The sequence below is a fragment of the Urocitellus parryii genome, chromosome 2, assembly GCF_045843805.1.
Source record: "Urocitellus parryii isolate mUroPar1 chromosome 2, mUroPar1.hap1, whole genome shotgun sequence".
Taxonomy (NCBI): Eukaryota; Metazoa; Chordata; class Mammalia; order Rodentia; family Sciuridae; genus Urocitellus; species Urocitellus parryii.
Window position 1 is genome coordinate 171,969,753 of NC_135532.1, and position 14,498 is coordinate 171,984,250.

General features: G+C 37.7%; 1 protein-coding gene and 1 pseudogene across 1 annotated transcript in view; one reads left to right on the forward strand and one right to left on the reverse strand.

Annotated features, from left to right (window-relative positions):
• The window catches only part of Kalrn (kalirin RhoGEF kinase), a 440,727-nt gene extending 430,156 nt beyond the window's left edge, over positions 1-10,571 (forward strand). Inside the window, exons 54-56 of the mRNA XM_077795355.1 lie at positions 136-336; positions 7,402-7,540; positions 8,665-10,571. Of these exons, the coding sequence (XP_077651481.1) occupies positions 136-336; positions 7,402-7,540; positions 8,665-9,210 (886 nt within the window). The 3' untranslated portion in view covers positions 9,211-10,571. The remainder of the gene's footprint in view (positions 1-135; positions 337-7,401; positions 7,541-8,664) is intronic.
• On the reverse strand, positions 3,398-4,005 carry LOC113187816 (ras-related protein Rab-1A pseudogene; annotated as a pseudogene).
• Positions 10,572-14,498: the final 3,927 nt, after the last annotated feature.

Genomic DNA, 14,498 nt, shown 5'->3' on the forward strand with positions numbered 1-14,498 from the left:
GATTTTTTGGATTAGGGATGTTCAACCTGTAAGGTGTTATTGTCTGAGTGCTTCACACACAACTTAACACATAGAGAAAATGATGCCTAGTTGATTCATGAATCTTGGAAAACTCTTTCTTCTTCTGTTTTCCAGAGGCCGTTTCTCTATAGTGAAAAAATGCATTCACAAAGCCACCCGCAAAGATGTCGCTGTGAAATTCGTGAGCAAAAAAATGAAGAAGAAGGAGCAGGCTGCCCACGAGGCTGCCCTGCTTCAGCATCTGCAGCACCCCCAGTACGTCACTCTCCATGACACCTATGAGTCCCCCACATCCTACATCCTGATTTTGGAACTGTAAGTATAGATGTTGTCTCTCTGGGTAGTCCCCATCTACTTGGGTTATTTATTGCTCACAATGAATGGAAAAGACAGTCATATTTTACACAGTGTTTTATAGTATGTAACATGCGTTCATTCCATTTTATATAAATGCTATTCATATTCTGGAGATTAGAAAATCAAGGATAAGGGCTGGGGATGTGGCTCAAGTGGTAGCACGCTTGCCTAGCATGCGTGAGGCACTGGGTTCGATTCTCAGCACCACATAAATGTAAAGTAAAGATATTGTGTCCACCTAAAAAAAAAAAAAAAGAAAGAAAGAAATATTTTTAAAAAAGGAAAAAAAAAGGAAATCAAGGATAAGAAAAGGATAAGAAAACTAGCTCTTTAAAACTATGAAGTGGAGAAACTGGATTTCAACACATATATGTCTCACTCAGTTTTCTTTTTTTCTGTTTTTAGTTTTATTTTTTTCCAGATCTTTTTATTGGTACTTTATAGTCATACATAATAGTGGAATTCATATTCATAGTCATACATGCACACAACATAACAATGTAATTTGGTCAATATCATTCCCCAGTATTTCCCATTTCCTTGTCCTTCTCACTCCCCTGTTACTCTAATGATCTCCCTTCAATTCTCCTGAGACCCCCATACCCCACACCTTTCTTCTCTTGCTTCCATATGTGAGAGAAACATAGGACCCTGGACTTTCTGAGTTTGGCTTACTTGTTCTAAATATAATCCTCTCAAGTTCCATCCATTTTCCTGCAAATGACTTAATTTCATTCTTCTTTATGATTGAATAAAACTCCATTGTGTATAGATACCATATTTTCTTTATCCATTTATCCACTGACAGATGCTTGGGCTGGTTCCATAATTTGATTATTGTGACTTTTGCTGTTGTAAACGTGAGTGTATGTGTACTGCTATAGTATGATCACTTTAATTCTTTAGGATTAACACCAAGGAGTGGTATAGCTGGATCATATGGTAGTTCCATTCCTAGTTTTTTTGAGGAAACTTCATACTGATTTCCATAGTAGTTTTACTAATTTCCAATCCCACAAAAATTGTACAAGTGTTCCTTTTCCGTCCACATCCTCTCCAGCATTGATTATTGTTTGCATTCTTGATGGCTGCCATTCTAACTAGAGTGAGATGAACCTTCAGTGTAATTTTGATTTGCATTTCCCTAATTGCTAATGATATTGAACATTTTTTTTCATGTTTGTTGACCCTTTGTACTTCTTGTTTTGAGAAGTATCTCTTTAATTCATTTGCCCATTAATTACCATTTGTGGTGCTTAGTTTTTAAAGTTCTTTATGTATTCTGGATATTTATCCTCTTATTCTGTAGATTCTCTCTTCATATTGTTTTTTCCTTTGCTGTGCAGAAGTTTTTAATTTGATGTCATCCCATTTTTAACTCTTTTTTTTAACAAAGTAAACTATGATTTTATTGTGAAATTCTCATAGATGGAAAATTAAACTGAATATTTATTCTCTCCATTTCATTTTTACAATAATATTACCACTTATTTTTGTACCATGCATTTCAACTGCCTGTTTAGTGAAAAATAAAAAAAAAACTAGAATTTTTGGCTTGTTTTTAACTTAAATTTTCTCGTTAAAGACCCCACAATAAAATTGTTCCTAACAGCCACATCCCAAGCCCCTTTGTGAAGAATGTTTTGGCTGCTTTACCCTAAAGAAACAATCCTTGACTTCTGTCATCTTAAAATGGTAGTGTCAGCCAAAGACTCATTTCCCACAATATATATATATAAAAGCCCTAGGACCTTGAAGGAACTATTTAACAAAATTTTCACACATGTAAAATTTCACTGAAAATAATTATATTTCTCTCATTTGTAATTCCCACCCGGCATGTATGTTTTCAGTTAATTTTTAGGGATATAATTTCTAAAATTAGGGGACTCAAGTTTCCTGCTTTCTACTTTAATGTTTAAACTCTCTAACATGAGTTATACAATTGTGAAGGACAAAATAGTTGTCATCTGACTCAGAGGATGGAAGAAACTTCAACACACATTATCTGATCATTTGCCAGTTAGGAAGGGTGTGCCGCTCTTCACTGCTACCACAGATAAATTAAGGAACTCTTGATGAGTGGAGCCGTTTCAAATGGTTTTAGAAAAGAATCAGAGATGATGGGCTAGACAGCATGCATTCTAAACTTGTTTTCCATACAATTTGAGCTTCTTGAACCACTAAAATTTATTAAATCCAAATGCAGCACAGAAGCTGCCCTAGGTCATTTATCAGGTCTATTATCTAAAAGGCAAATAACTGGATGCTGCACTACAGGTAGGCCTAGATGCCCTGGTTGCACACAGAAATGGCTGTTTTCGGTAGAATGCAAGGCTCTATTTCCCTTTAACCATAAGAATTAAAACAATACTTATCACCATACAGTTTGATATTACTGCCAATAAGTATAATATTTATTTAACATATCTTCACTTATTTTGTTACATAGTGTGCAACAAATTGCAATAATCTGCATCCACAAATTATATGCAGAGTATGAAGAAACTATTCATCAGATAGTGTAATCTTTCCATTTATAACTTTACAAGGAAGAACTAGCAAATCAGAACTTAAATAGAACATCTCACTAAATTTTATGCATAGAAAGTGACAGACACTGGTTGTGCTGTTTGATACAAAGTGGCTGAACTTCATCTTCAGAAGACTAAACCCAACATCTAAACATGCTCATATAAACATCAAAACAAAATATATTTTAACCAACCATGGGAAACAGTCTCATATCAGGAAAGCAACAAAGATTACTCACATTATTTTATAAACCAGCACACAAAGGTTTAAAACAGTTCTGAAAATGAAGTTAGCTGTATGAGTCCAGGGAACAACAACAACAAAAAAAAAACAAGTCCATATTGACCATTTACAATCTGACCTTTGTAGAGATGGTAAGAATCTGTTGTGTGCAGCTACATACAGTACAATTCAGGAAATTTTGTTTTTTTACTTGGGTTCAGATTGCAAATTCATTGCTTTGAGAAAAGGATGGAGGTCAATTTTAGCAGCAACCTCCACCTGACTGCTTGACTGGGGTGCTCTGAATTTTTACATTGAACTTCTCTCTGCCACCAGCTGTTGCTCCAGGTCCCTGCTTTTAATCTCAGCTGCTATCATCATAAAAGACTGTGATACATTTGTTGTGTTCTTAGCACTGGTTTCTAAAAATGGAATTCCAAAGAAATTAGCAAATTCCTTTGCTTTTGTGTAGTCTACTAGTTTCTTTGTGGTCAGATCATATGGATTCCCTACCAACAACTTGTTGACATTTTCACTGGCATAACGATCTATTTCCTGCAGCCACTGTTTAACATTATTGAAGGACTCCTGATCTGTCACATCATACACAACCATGATGCCATGGGCTCCTCTGTAATAACTGGTGGTGATTGTTGGGCATCTTTCTTGGCCTGCTGTGTCCCATATTTGAAGCTTGATTGCTTTCCCATCTATAGTTCTTATTTTGAAATCCTCACCAATTGTGCTGATGTAGCTTTCTGTATATGTATCATCTACAAACCTAAAAAGGAGACAAGACTTTCCAACCCCAGAGTCGCCAATCAGAAGTAACTTGAATTAATAATCATATTTGGGATTCATGCTGGACATGGTCACTGCAGCTGTCACTGCTACCACTGCCACCCTTACATCATCCCTCACTCCACTCCTTTAGAGCACAATCAGCAGCTGCCACTACCCAGCTATTGCTTCCACCCAAAGTCCCATTTATTAATTCTTGGTATAATTTCCTGAGATTTAGGACTTCTGTTAAGGAAGTTGCTGCCTGCATCTGTATCTTGGAGTGTCAACCCTATGTTTTCTTCTAGAAGTTGCAAAGTTCTGGTCCAATTCCTAGATCTTTGATCCATTTGGAGTTGAATTTTGTGCAGGGTGAGAAATAGGGACTTTGTCTCATTCTTCTTCATATGGATAATCAGTTTTCTCAGCACCATTTGTTAAAAAGGCTGTCTTTTCTCCATGTGTGTTTTTAGTGCCATTGTCAAGAATCAGATGAATTTTATTTTATTTTTGATTGACACATGATAGTACCTATTTATGGGGTACAATATGATATGCAATGCAAGTATACATTGTGTAACGATCAAATCAGGGTAATTATCATATCTGTCACCTTAAACATTTATCATTTCTTTGTGGTAAGAACACTCAAAATTCTTTCTGGCTCTTATCACCCTACTATGCAAAAAGAAACACCAGAACTTATTTTTCTAACTGAAATTTTGTGTACATTTCTCATTCCAATTTTCATTTTCTTCTATTATGGGCTTTGGGGGTGAGCAGGAATTTAAGAAGAGCTTATTGACAGTGGGCCAACTGACAGGAATGAAATTGAAATGAAAGAGAGGAATTTGTACATCATTCAACTGCGTTGGCATACCCAGTCTTCTACCCAAGGAATTCTTTTAGGATGGAACTTGACTGCCAAAAGATTTCATTCATTCCAGGTTTTCTAGAGAATAAAGGAGAAAAGGTATATAGTTCTTGTCTTCAAGAAATTATAAGTCTAATGATTAAGACCAAGAGAGAAATGGATGATTTCAATATAGCATGGTAAATACCAGGAACCGTGCATTAGAGAAGGTTGCCATAGAAATAGAAAGGTATGTGGTTGGACTTGAGGTTCAGAATAGATTTGTGGGGAGGCAGTGCCTGAGCTAAATTAACTGAATCTTGGTTGTGCCGTGACTGTGAGTCTCCCCTTTCCTATTAGAATTGCTGATAGAGCAGAACGTGGTGGCGCACACCTGTAATCCCAGCAGCTAGGGAGGTTGAGGCAGAAGGATCATGAGTTCAAAGTCAGCCTCAGCAATGGTGAGGAGCTAAGCAACTCAGTGAGATTCTGTTTCTAAATAAAATATAAAATAGGGCTGGGGATGTGGCTCAGTGGTTGAGTACCCCCAAGTTCACTCAACTATCAAGCCCCCGGTATGGAAAAAAAATTGCTGATAGAACTGCATGACCAGATTCTGAGATTCCGAGATTCCCTAGTCCAGGTTGGAGTATGGGCTGTTCATTATTCTACAGCTCTAAGGTTAAACTCGGTGTCTGAAACTTCTGGTTGTGCCATGACTGGTTGTGCTTGGAGCAGTTCTACTGTAAATTTCTCCGTAATAGCTCCCAGAAGTTCGGCTGGGTGCATTTAACAAGCCCACTGCTGTACTCTATTCTTCCCATTCTTTTTTTTTGCATATTGAGAATTCATGTATTTAATAACACAACAGAGTAATGTTACTAATATATAATTGTTTGAAAATTATATAAATTTCATTTTGTACATACTGATTACTGAACAAATGTTCCTTATCAGTTCTAGCCCAAGTGTTGATATGGAAATTTAGAATCCTTCCCTCCACTGGTTCTTTTCTTCTCAATACATGACTTCCAAGTTTATGAAGTTTGTGTATTCAAGCCAGAGAAAAAGGAAGAAACAAGGGAGACGCTCACCCTTGACCTTTACCTTGAATAAGAGTTGATAAATTTCCAATCAAAAACTGATCTTAGGTTAATATTTAAACATAAGCAGGGGTGTGTACTTACTTTCTAGTCACAACTCTGTACTATGGATATTCTTCCCGTTCTTACCCCACCCCCAATAGGATCAAAGGAAGACAAATGAGCCCTTCATCAGTCCTATGCTCCGGTCAAGAAAATAGAGGGAACTGGAGGAGAGAACTGGAAACTTGGCCAGAGAAGTTTCAGTTGTGGTTGAAAGCAATTTGTGACCCTGGATCAAGCTCCTCTGCCTGGGCATTTCCTTGGGATGTGGCCCTAAAAGCCCAGGCACATTAAAAACTTTGGTCACTTCTTATGATAAAAAGACACAGAGTACCTGAAAATAGAAAATAGATACAAGTGCTACCAATCATGCTTAAATGCCTCATTGTCTCACTTTATCCTTGCACAATCCTCATAATGAAATAGGCAGTATTATCTTCTGTGGTAACTATTATTCCTACTTTAAAAATGGCATTCTTCCAGGAAGCCAAAACCCAGAGAGTTTAAATGACACCAGGGGTCAGGGGGCAGATCCAGGATCCAGATCCAGGCATGGCATGCTGCACTGTTATGTCTTCAATGACAGTCTTTAAAGTAACACAGTTGCTGAAAGGCAAAGGATTCAAAAAGAGATAAAGAATGCCAAGAACAAGCTTAGCCTGTTTTCCATTTTCCCCAACTAAGAAATTGACAAATAGGGATAGGGATACAGCTCAGTTATAGGGATATAACTCTCAGTTGGTAGAGTACTTGCCTTACATGCACAAGGACCTGGGTTCTAATCCCCAGAACCACACACAGACACACACACAAAAAAAAAAAAAAAACAAGAACTAAGAAATTGACAAATAAAAATGGTTTGTAAAACATATATGGCACTAGTGTAGGCACTAAGTGTAGGACTCCAGTTAATCAGAATATTGCTGATGTCTTGGTTAAGGCTTTCTTTATTTTGCAATCTAACTTCTAAAAGGGATGTCCAATCTCTTTCCATGTGAACAATCTTAACACTCAATGAAACAGTATTTATTTTTTCTTTTTTTTTGTTTTGCAAAAGTATTTTTAATTGATTTTTTAAAAAATAAATGACAGTGGAATGCATTGCAATTCTTATTACACATATACAAGCACAATTTTTATGACAGTGGTAGAGCGCTTGCCTAGAATGTGTGAAGTACTGAGTTTGATTCTCAGCACCACATATAAATAAATAAATAAATATCCATTCACAACTAAACATTATTTTTTAAAAATATGAAACAGTATTTCTTAAACAACTGTTGCATTGATTGCTTCTCCAAAGCTCATCACATTTGTAACTACATTTAGTTCTGAACACTACATTTACTCTGGACTCTAATACATGCATGTGTTGCAATATTGATCTTCACTTACAAATAAAAGAGATCTTAGAGGCTTTGAGTTTTCTACATGTTATTTTCTGTTTCTTCACAAATATTTCCTTTACCTTTTTCTCCCCACTTTCAGGATGGATGATGGCCGGCTCTTAGACTATCTTATGAATCATGATGAGCTGATGGAAGAAAAAGTAGCTTTCTACATTCGAGACATCATGGAGGCTCTGCAGTACCTTCACAACTGCCGGGTTGCACATTTGGACATAAAGGTAATAAGAAATAACAGCCTTGACAGTGAAACAGCCAAGTGCAACTTACCAGTCATTACCCTTGAGGAATGCAAATTTGAATTCATTTCATTTACTTAGATTAGGATCACTTGGCTATTAAACAGAAATGAGGTTTTCCCACAACTTAGTGCATTATTTATGAATGAATGAGTTCACACCAGAGGCTCAATGACATCTGAGGTGAGACAGGGGAAGAAGCTTTGACTTCCCAGGATAGCTTTATAGAAGGAAGTCCACAATGTACCCTTCTCTTTCATGCTGCCCCCAAAAAATCCTCTGGCTAGGCACGGTGGCATATGCCGTAATTCCAGCAGCTCAGGAGGCTGAGGCAGGAAGATCACAAGTTCAAAGCCAGCCTCAGCAACTTAGAGAGGCCTTAAGCAACTTAGTGAGACCCTGTCTCAAAAGACTGGGGATTTGGCTCAGTGTTTAAGTGCCCCTGGGTTCAACCCCTGGTTTTAAAAAAAAAAAAAAAAAAAGCCCTATTCTCCAAAAGAATAATTTCTTCCTTTTTTGATTCAATGCTGAAGCAAAGGGTAATTAAGAGGATATGATATTTGGGACTGTAGTTCAGTAGCTCAGGAGGCTGAGGCAGGAGGATCCCAAGTTCAAAGCCAGCCTAAGCAACTTAGCGAGGCCCTAAGCAACTTAGCAAGATCCAGTCTCAAAATAAAAATTGGGCTGGGGATGTGGCTCAGTGTTTAAGTGCCCCTGGGTTCAACCCTTGGCACAAAAATAAATAAATAAATTAATTAATTAATTAATTAATGCCCCTAATTCTCCAAAAGAATAATTTCTTCCTTTCTTGATTCAATGCTGAAGCAAAGGGTAGTTAAGAGGATATGATATTTGGGGTTGGGACTGTAGTTTAGCAGCTCAAGAGGCTGAGGCAGGAGGATCCAAAGTTCAAAGTCAGCCTTAGCAACTTAGTGAGGCCCTAGGCAACTTAGCAAGTCCCAGTCTCAAAATTAAAAAATTAAAAATGGGCTGGGGATGTGGCTCGGTGCTTAAGCACCCCTGGGTTCAATTTTCTGTACCCCAAACAAACAAACAAAAAAACTCAGAGAACTCAACTTCCTTCTCCTCTCCCTGGATCCCTGCAGCCTGAAAACCTACTCATTGACCTACGGATTCCAGTGCCTCGGGTGAAGCTCATTGACTTGGAAGATGCTGTCCAGATCTCGGGCCACTTCCACATCCACCACCTGCTGGGGAACCCTGAGTTTGCTGCCCCAGAAGTGATCCAAGGCATCCCAGTCTCCCTGGGCACAGACATCTGGAGCATTGGGGTTCTGACATACGTCATGCTGAGTGGGGTCTCCCCCTTCTTAGATGAGAGCAAAGAGGAGACATGTATTAACGTATGCAGGGTAGACTTCAGCTTCCCCCACGAATACTTCTGTGGCGTGAGCAATGCTGCCAGAGATTTCATCAATGTGATCCTACAGGAGGACTTTCGGAGGCGACCCACAGCAGCCACTTGCCTGCAGCATCCCTGGCTACAGCCCCATAATGGCAGCTACTCCAAGATCCCCCTGGACACCTCTCGCCTGGCATGCTTCATAGAACGCCGCAAGCACCAGAATGATGTGCGTCCTATTCCCAATGTCAAGAGCTACATCGTCAACCGGGTGAACCAAGGGACATAGCCATCTCCCAGCCCCAGAGGTTTCACATAGAAGTGCGGTGTGAACCAAAGCAAGACTGAACATGTCTGTACATAATTCTGTTTGTGATTTCACCCATGCAGTTCTCTGAATTGAGAGATGTCCTCTTAAATCTCATCAGTGGTTATTCAGGGTTTGAGCAGCAGTAAAAGTCACCCTAAATCCAGGGACTTTCCAGAAGGTCATCCTGAAAAAAAATAAAGATGCAAAGAGTTGCAGAAAGTATTAAAAGAAAGGGCAAGAAGAACAAGAATATTAGCAGCTATAAAAATTTTAATTGTACATTCCAAAAATGAGTGGCTAAGTGGGCAAACCTTAAGCTCAGAAGGGTGAGTGTTATAGGTTTCTGACTTTGCTGAAAATTTACAAAAAAAAAAAATCTATTTAACAGAAATGTCATATATGTCAAGTATTCTGGTTTAAATGACTTAGATATAGTTTCTTAATAGGATACATATACACATACAGTATAATAGATCCCATTCAGGTTTCAGAGTTTTATAATATAGAGTTATATATGAAATCAATCATAAGTAACTTTAAGTGCTCCAGTTAAGACAATAATTTATTTACCGAAGCATTACATTGTTTTGACTAAGCACAATTAGATGACAAGTTTTTTAGAGCATTTTATAAATCTTGTATAGAAATCTTTTACCAGAACCTGTGCATAAAGAGAAAGCAATGTTACCCTTTTGCAATCTGTGAATGAGAAGATTTTTTTCCTCTCAATCATGAGTTATTTGATTAAGATAGGTTCTGTATATGAAATGCTACCCCTGAATGTACTGGAGGCTCAGAGTTCACCTGGCAAGAAAACCTGCCAGAAAACAAGCCCAAATCCAGTAAGAGTTGTGGGGTTATTTTTATGTCTACACCTGGCTTGAAATAGGTAAACCGATACCACAGGTTCATACAAAAGGGCAAACAGAAACCTTTCTACAGTCCAATGAACAAGATACCAATACTTTCTGATTTCTTCTACAACAGTCTTCAGAAAGTTGGCTTGTTTTATTTCTAACCCCTTTGGAAGCTAAGGGGTGCTTACCAAAAGGAGGCAGCCATACAAGCCTTTTAAAGGCCTGGTCCTAAGTCCTTTATGAAGCCATGAAGCAAAACCTGATACATCACCTGAACAGAGCGTTGAGTTTTAAATGAGATTGCAATACCTATCACCACCTAGCCACCAATATTTCTCTGGACTAAAAGGACTAATTGTATTTTGAGGCCAATGCTGCTTTCTGGTGTATATTCTCCATACAAGATTATTAACTGCCCTTTTCCCTTCTGATGGGAAAACAAACTTGGGCATTTCATGGTTTTTGCTTTTTTTGGGGGTGGGGGAGGGGATTGGTTTTTGTGTTTGTACATGATCCACTTCTTGTTTTCTGGAATGTGTTTTGAAAATTGCTTTTATTCAGATAAAATTCTAAAAAAAAAATGTAATTCAAGTGTTTGTTCAAATCAGGTTAAATGGCATTTCTTCTCTCCTACTAATGGGATTGAGAAAATTAAAATCATGCCGCACCGAAGTGTAAGCAAAGTATCCACAGAGGGTCAATACAACTACAAAGCTAATTAGATGAAAAGGAAATGATGGAAAATAAGCCTGAACTTTAATCTATAAAGACACTTATTCCCACAGTGGAAATGTAGAATGAAAAATACTCATCATTCTTTTCCATTGGTTTCAAAGTCAGCTTACTCATCCACTCTCCACCTCATACCATCCAAGATTATAGACTTAAAAATTAGTAGAAAGTACAAGCAATAAGGCTAGATAGCACTTAATATTTGGGGGATTAACCAAATATATGGAAACTGACTCCGACTGTCTTGTTTCCTAGTTTTCAAATGGCCCTGGGTCACCCAGCCTCACCCCTCCCAGGGCTCCAACCCTGCCCAGTCTCCAGTGAAGCTGTTCTGTATGTACACACATGATCCTATATGATACAATATTTTAAAGTTTAAAGTATGTTTACTAAAAGCCACTCTAATAAATATCTCTTCATTATGGGATGTAGCACAACAGAGGGAAGCCTGGTCCATAGGGATTATCATGGGATAGATTGCAGGATCTGAGCATTCCAAATATCCATAAAATGTGGCTTGGCCAGTTCTTTCCACTGTGAATAACCTGAATAAACAGCTTCCTTCCAAGAGTCATTTAGAGTTGTGAGGACAAGCTGAGTTTCTGCTGGAGAGGGGAGGGTCTAGGGGATCAGGTTAAATGGCATTTCTTCTCTCCTACTAATGGGATTGATACTGCTACAGGAGGGCAGTATTGAAATCCTGTGGCAGAGCTGGGCAGGGTGGATAGTCAACAGAATGTTAGAGCCAAAGCGTTCATATTCACTTTTATATCTGAGATAAGATAATCCAGATGCGGGCTGCATGGAATCCACCCCCAAGAACATGTATTGGGAAAGACAAGAAAGGAGGGACATAGAAATAATAAGTAATGTGACTTTGTTAACTGGAGCCAAAGTACAATCATTAGAATAGAATGAACTTAACAGAGGCCCTAAGAGAAAGGGAGTATATTTTATATAGTTTGATAACTGAAGAAAACTGATGGGGAGGCTCCCTATCTGCAAAGCTCCTGGTCCCTTCCAACAGAGATAAAATAATGGTCTTGTTTCAAGAATTCTCTATAGCAAAATAAGACAACCTGAAAATAAGACAACCCAGAAGATGAGGCTGGGAAATATAGTTTAGGTTGCTCTGTGGGCAACCATAGCAGGGGAGAAGGATCAGGACCTCTCTCTTGTACCTGTTTTGGCAGAGAGATTTATCACTTGGTAGCAGAGAAGAGGGGAGAAAAGAGAAAATAGTCCACTTCAATAAACATGGTAGTGCTTAGTAGGAGTGAATGTTCAGCTGAAAAATGAGAAAAACAAATGTTGGTTAAAGTCACAGGTGTCTTGCTTGGCTTACATTCCTGCATAGGGTTTAGAGCTTTTTTTGTTTTATGTTGTAGGGGTGGGATGCAGAATGAAGGAAAAGATCAGGGACAACCCATGGTCACTTGTAAGAAGTGTAATAATTTCCTACGTCTTTTACATTTGTTTCAAATTAAATAGATTTTTATCCACTTACAGCTGAATGTGGTAAAATTTTTAAGAAAAAAAAATTGTAATGTTAGAGTTGTCCTTCAGGTCTCTCCCAGCCATAAACAATCTAAGGGGGAGTGAAGGAGGCAGAGGAGAAAGCTGGCTTCGCTGCTTTGTGGTCCACAAAGCTTTTATAAATAGTAGTGCCTTTCAGAGGGGAGGATGGGAGATGAAGAAGTTCATTGCATTTAGATTTACTAATATTGCAGTATTTTTTCTTTATTTTAAAGTATGAAAACATCTGAATATAGGATGGGACCAGGAATTCTTGAGTTTCAACCTCAGCTATTCCAGATTCATCCTTTCTTACAGAAAGTCTTTTTTTTTCTGCCCCAAATATACCCATTGGTAAAATGGGAGTTAGGGGGGAAGGAGGGAGAACATTAATCTCTTACAAATATTGAGAAAATAACTATAGTTGGGACGTCTATAAAATACTTTGATTTTTTTAAAGTGCTACACACTGCCAGTGCTAAGAATTTTATTGATAGTAACTTTGAACATTCCAGGTTTTCAATATTCATGTCTTTAGATACCATTTACGAACTCGTGAGGTTAAATCTTATAAATTGCTTTTAACTGGAAGTACTAGGTGCTCTTTGTCTAAATGTGATTTGGTCTTACCTTATAGTTTTGATCATTTAAGAGCTTATCGACAGAAAAGGGTTAGGAGAGCTGATGAAGTCTCATGTCCACACAGTTTTATCCAATATTTCTTATGGCAGACATGAAGAATAAGATTCCCTTTAAAGCTACTGTTACCTTCTCTTCTCAAAGTTTATGCTCTGGAAAAATGGACAGAAAAGAACCCAAATAGTCACTTTCCTTACTGGGAGGGCAGAAGTGGAATAGAATATCTCCCTATAACAATTCATTTCTTCAAAGTCTCAAAAGAATACATCAGAAGCAGCGAATTAAATGTGCAGGTATAGAAATGAATTGGACTGTGGGTTCTTGGAGGAAATGCTTTGTATCTATATTTTAGATGGTCAGGTTTTTTTTCAGGAGTAGCATATTTGTTGTTCCAAAGCCTCCATAATTTAGTTCCTGTGAGTTAGTCATTAATTTTTCTTGTCTATGTAGAAGAGCATGGAAATTCAGTTTTATGAGAATACAAGGGAGCAAATATGATGTAAATGAAATGGTGGTTATTTCTGTGCATTAACTAAAAATTTGTCCCATGCATTTGATAGAGGAGGAAATATTTTGAACTGAAAGGGTCTCTTAGTAGGGCAAAAGTGCAAACTCACCACATCCTTATTCTGGGTAGCCCATGAATTGTACTGGATGAGTTTTGGGGGAATGTAGACCTTATTCCTTTCTCTTCTGGGTAGCATCCCTTTGGAGTCTGGGTTTGGCAATCACATCATATGAACTTTCAATGAATTTATTTGTAAAATTGCATCATGATATTTCTTTGCTATTTAAAATGTAGGGCTCTTTGGGAAAGAATGATTAGACCCAGGGTAGGCTGAGGGAAGACAGATCTCACACGTGCTCCATCAAGAAAAAGGAAGCTACTTGGTTAATATTTATTTTCTAAAAACAATAAGGCTCACAAATGTTTCATTAATTCTAGAGGGGTCTTAAAAAGGGCTGAAATCTGTCAATAGCACTAGATATTTTTCATTTGAAATATTACTTACATGGAAAATCTATACAGATATAGTAGAATATAGAAAATCATAAGGCCATGTTTTTAATGAAAGACATTTCTTCCTCATTTTCATTATATATAGAAGTCAGAAGAGAGAAATAAAACACTCTAAGACTATGTTTCATCTTTAAGAGACACTTATAGAAAATCTGAAGTTAATTCTCACAGGGTATTATGTTTTCCCATCAGCCTGTTTGAGAAATTCTAAAATGTTGTTGGATTTAGTTTTTATTAACATGATGAAAACAACAATTTAGTCAGTTAACTTGTTTCAGATAGTAAGGTTAGCTGAGAACAGCAGGTGTGTTGGAAAAGTGCAAATAGCAATTCTTGAAATGTCAACTGTTTTAAGTTAACCAAGTGAATTTGCTAGCCAGGGGATAACCAGCATAGGAGTTCCATCAGTACCTTTCATCAAGAACTGAAACCACATTTTGGAGTATTATGGAGACTGTTACCGTGACCTCAAAAACTATGGCTATGAATTTGAAATGAACAAA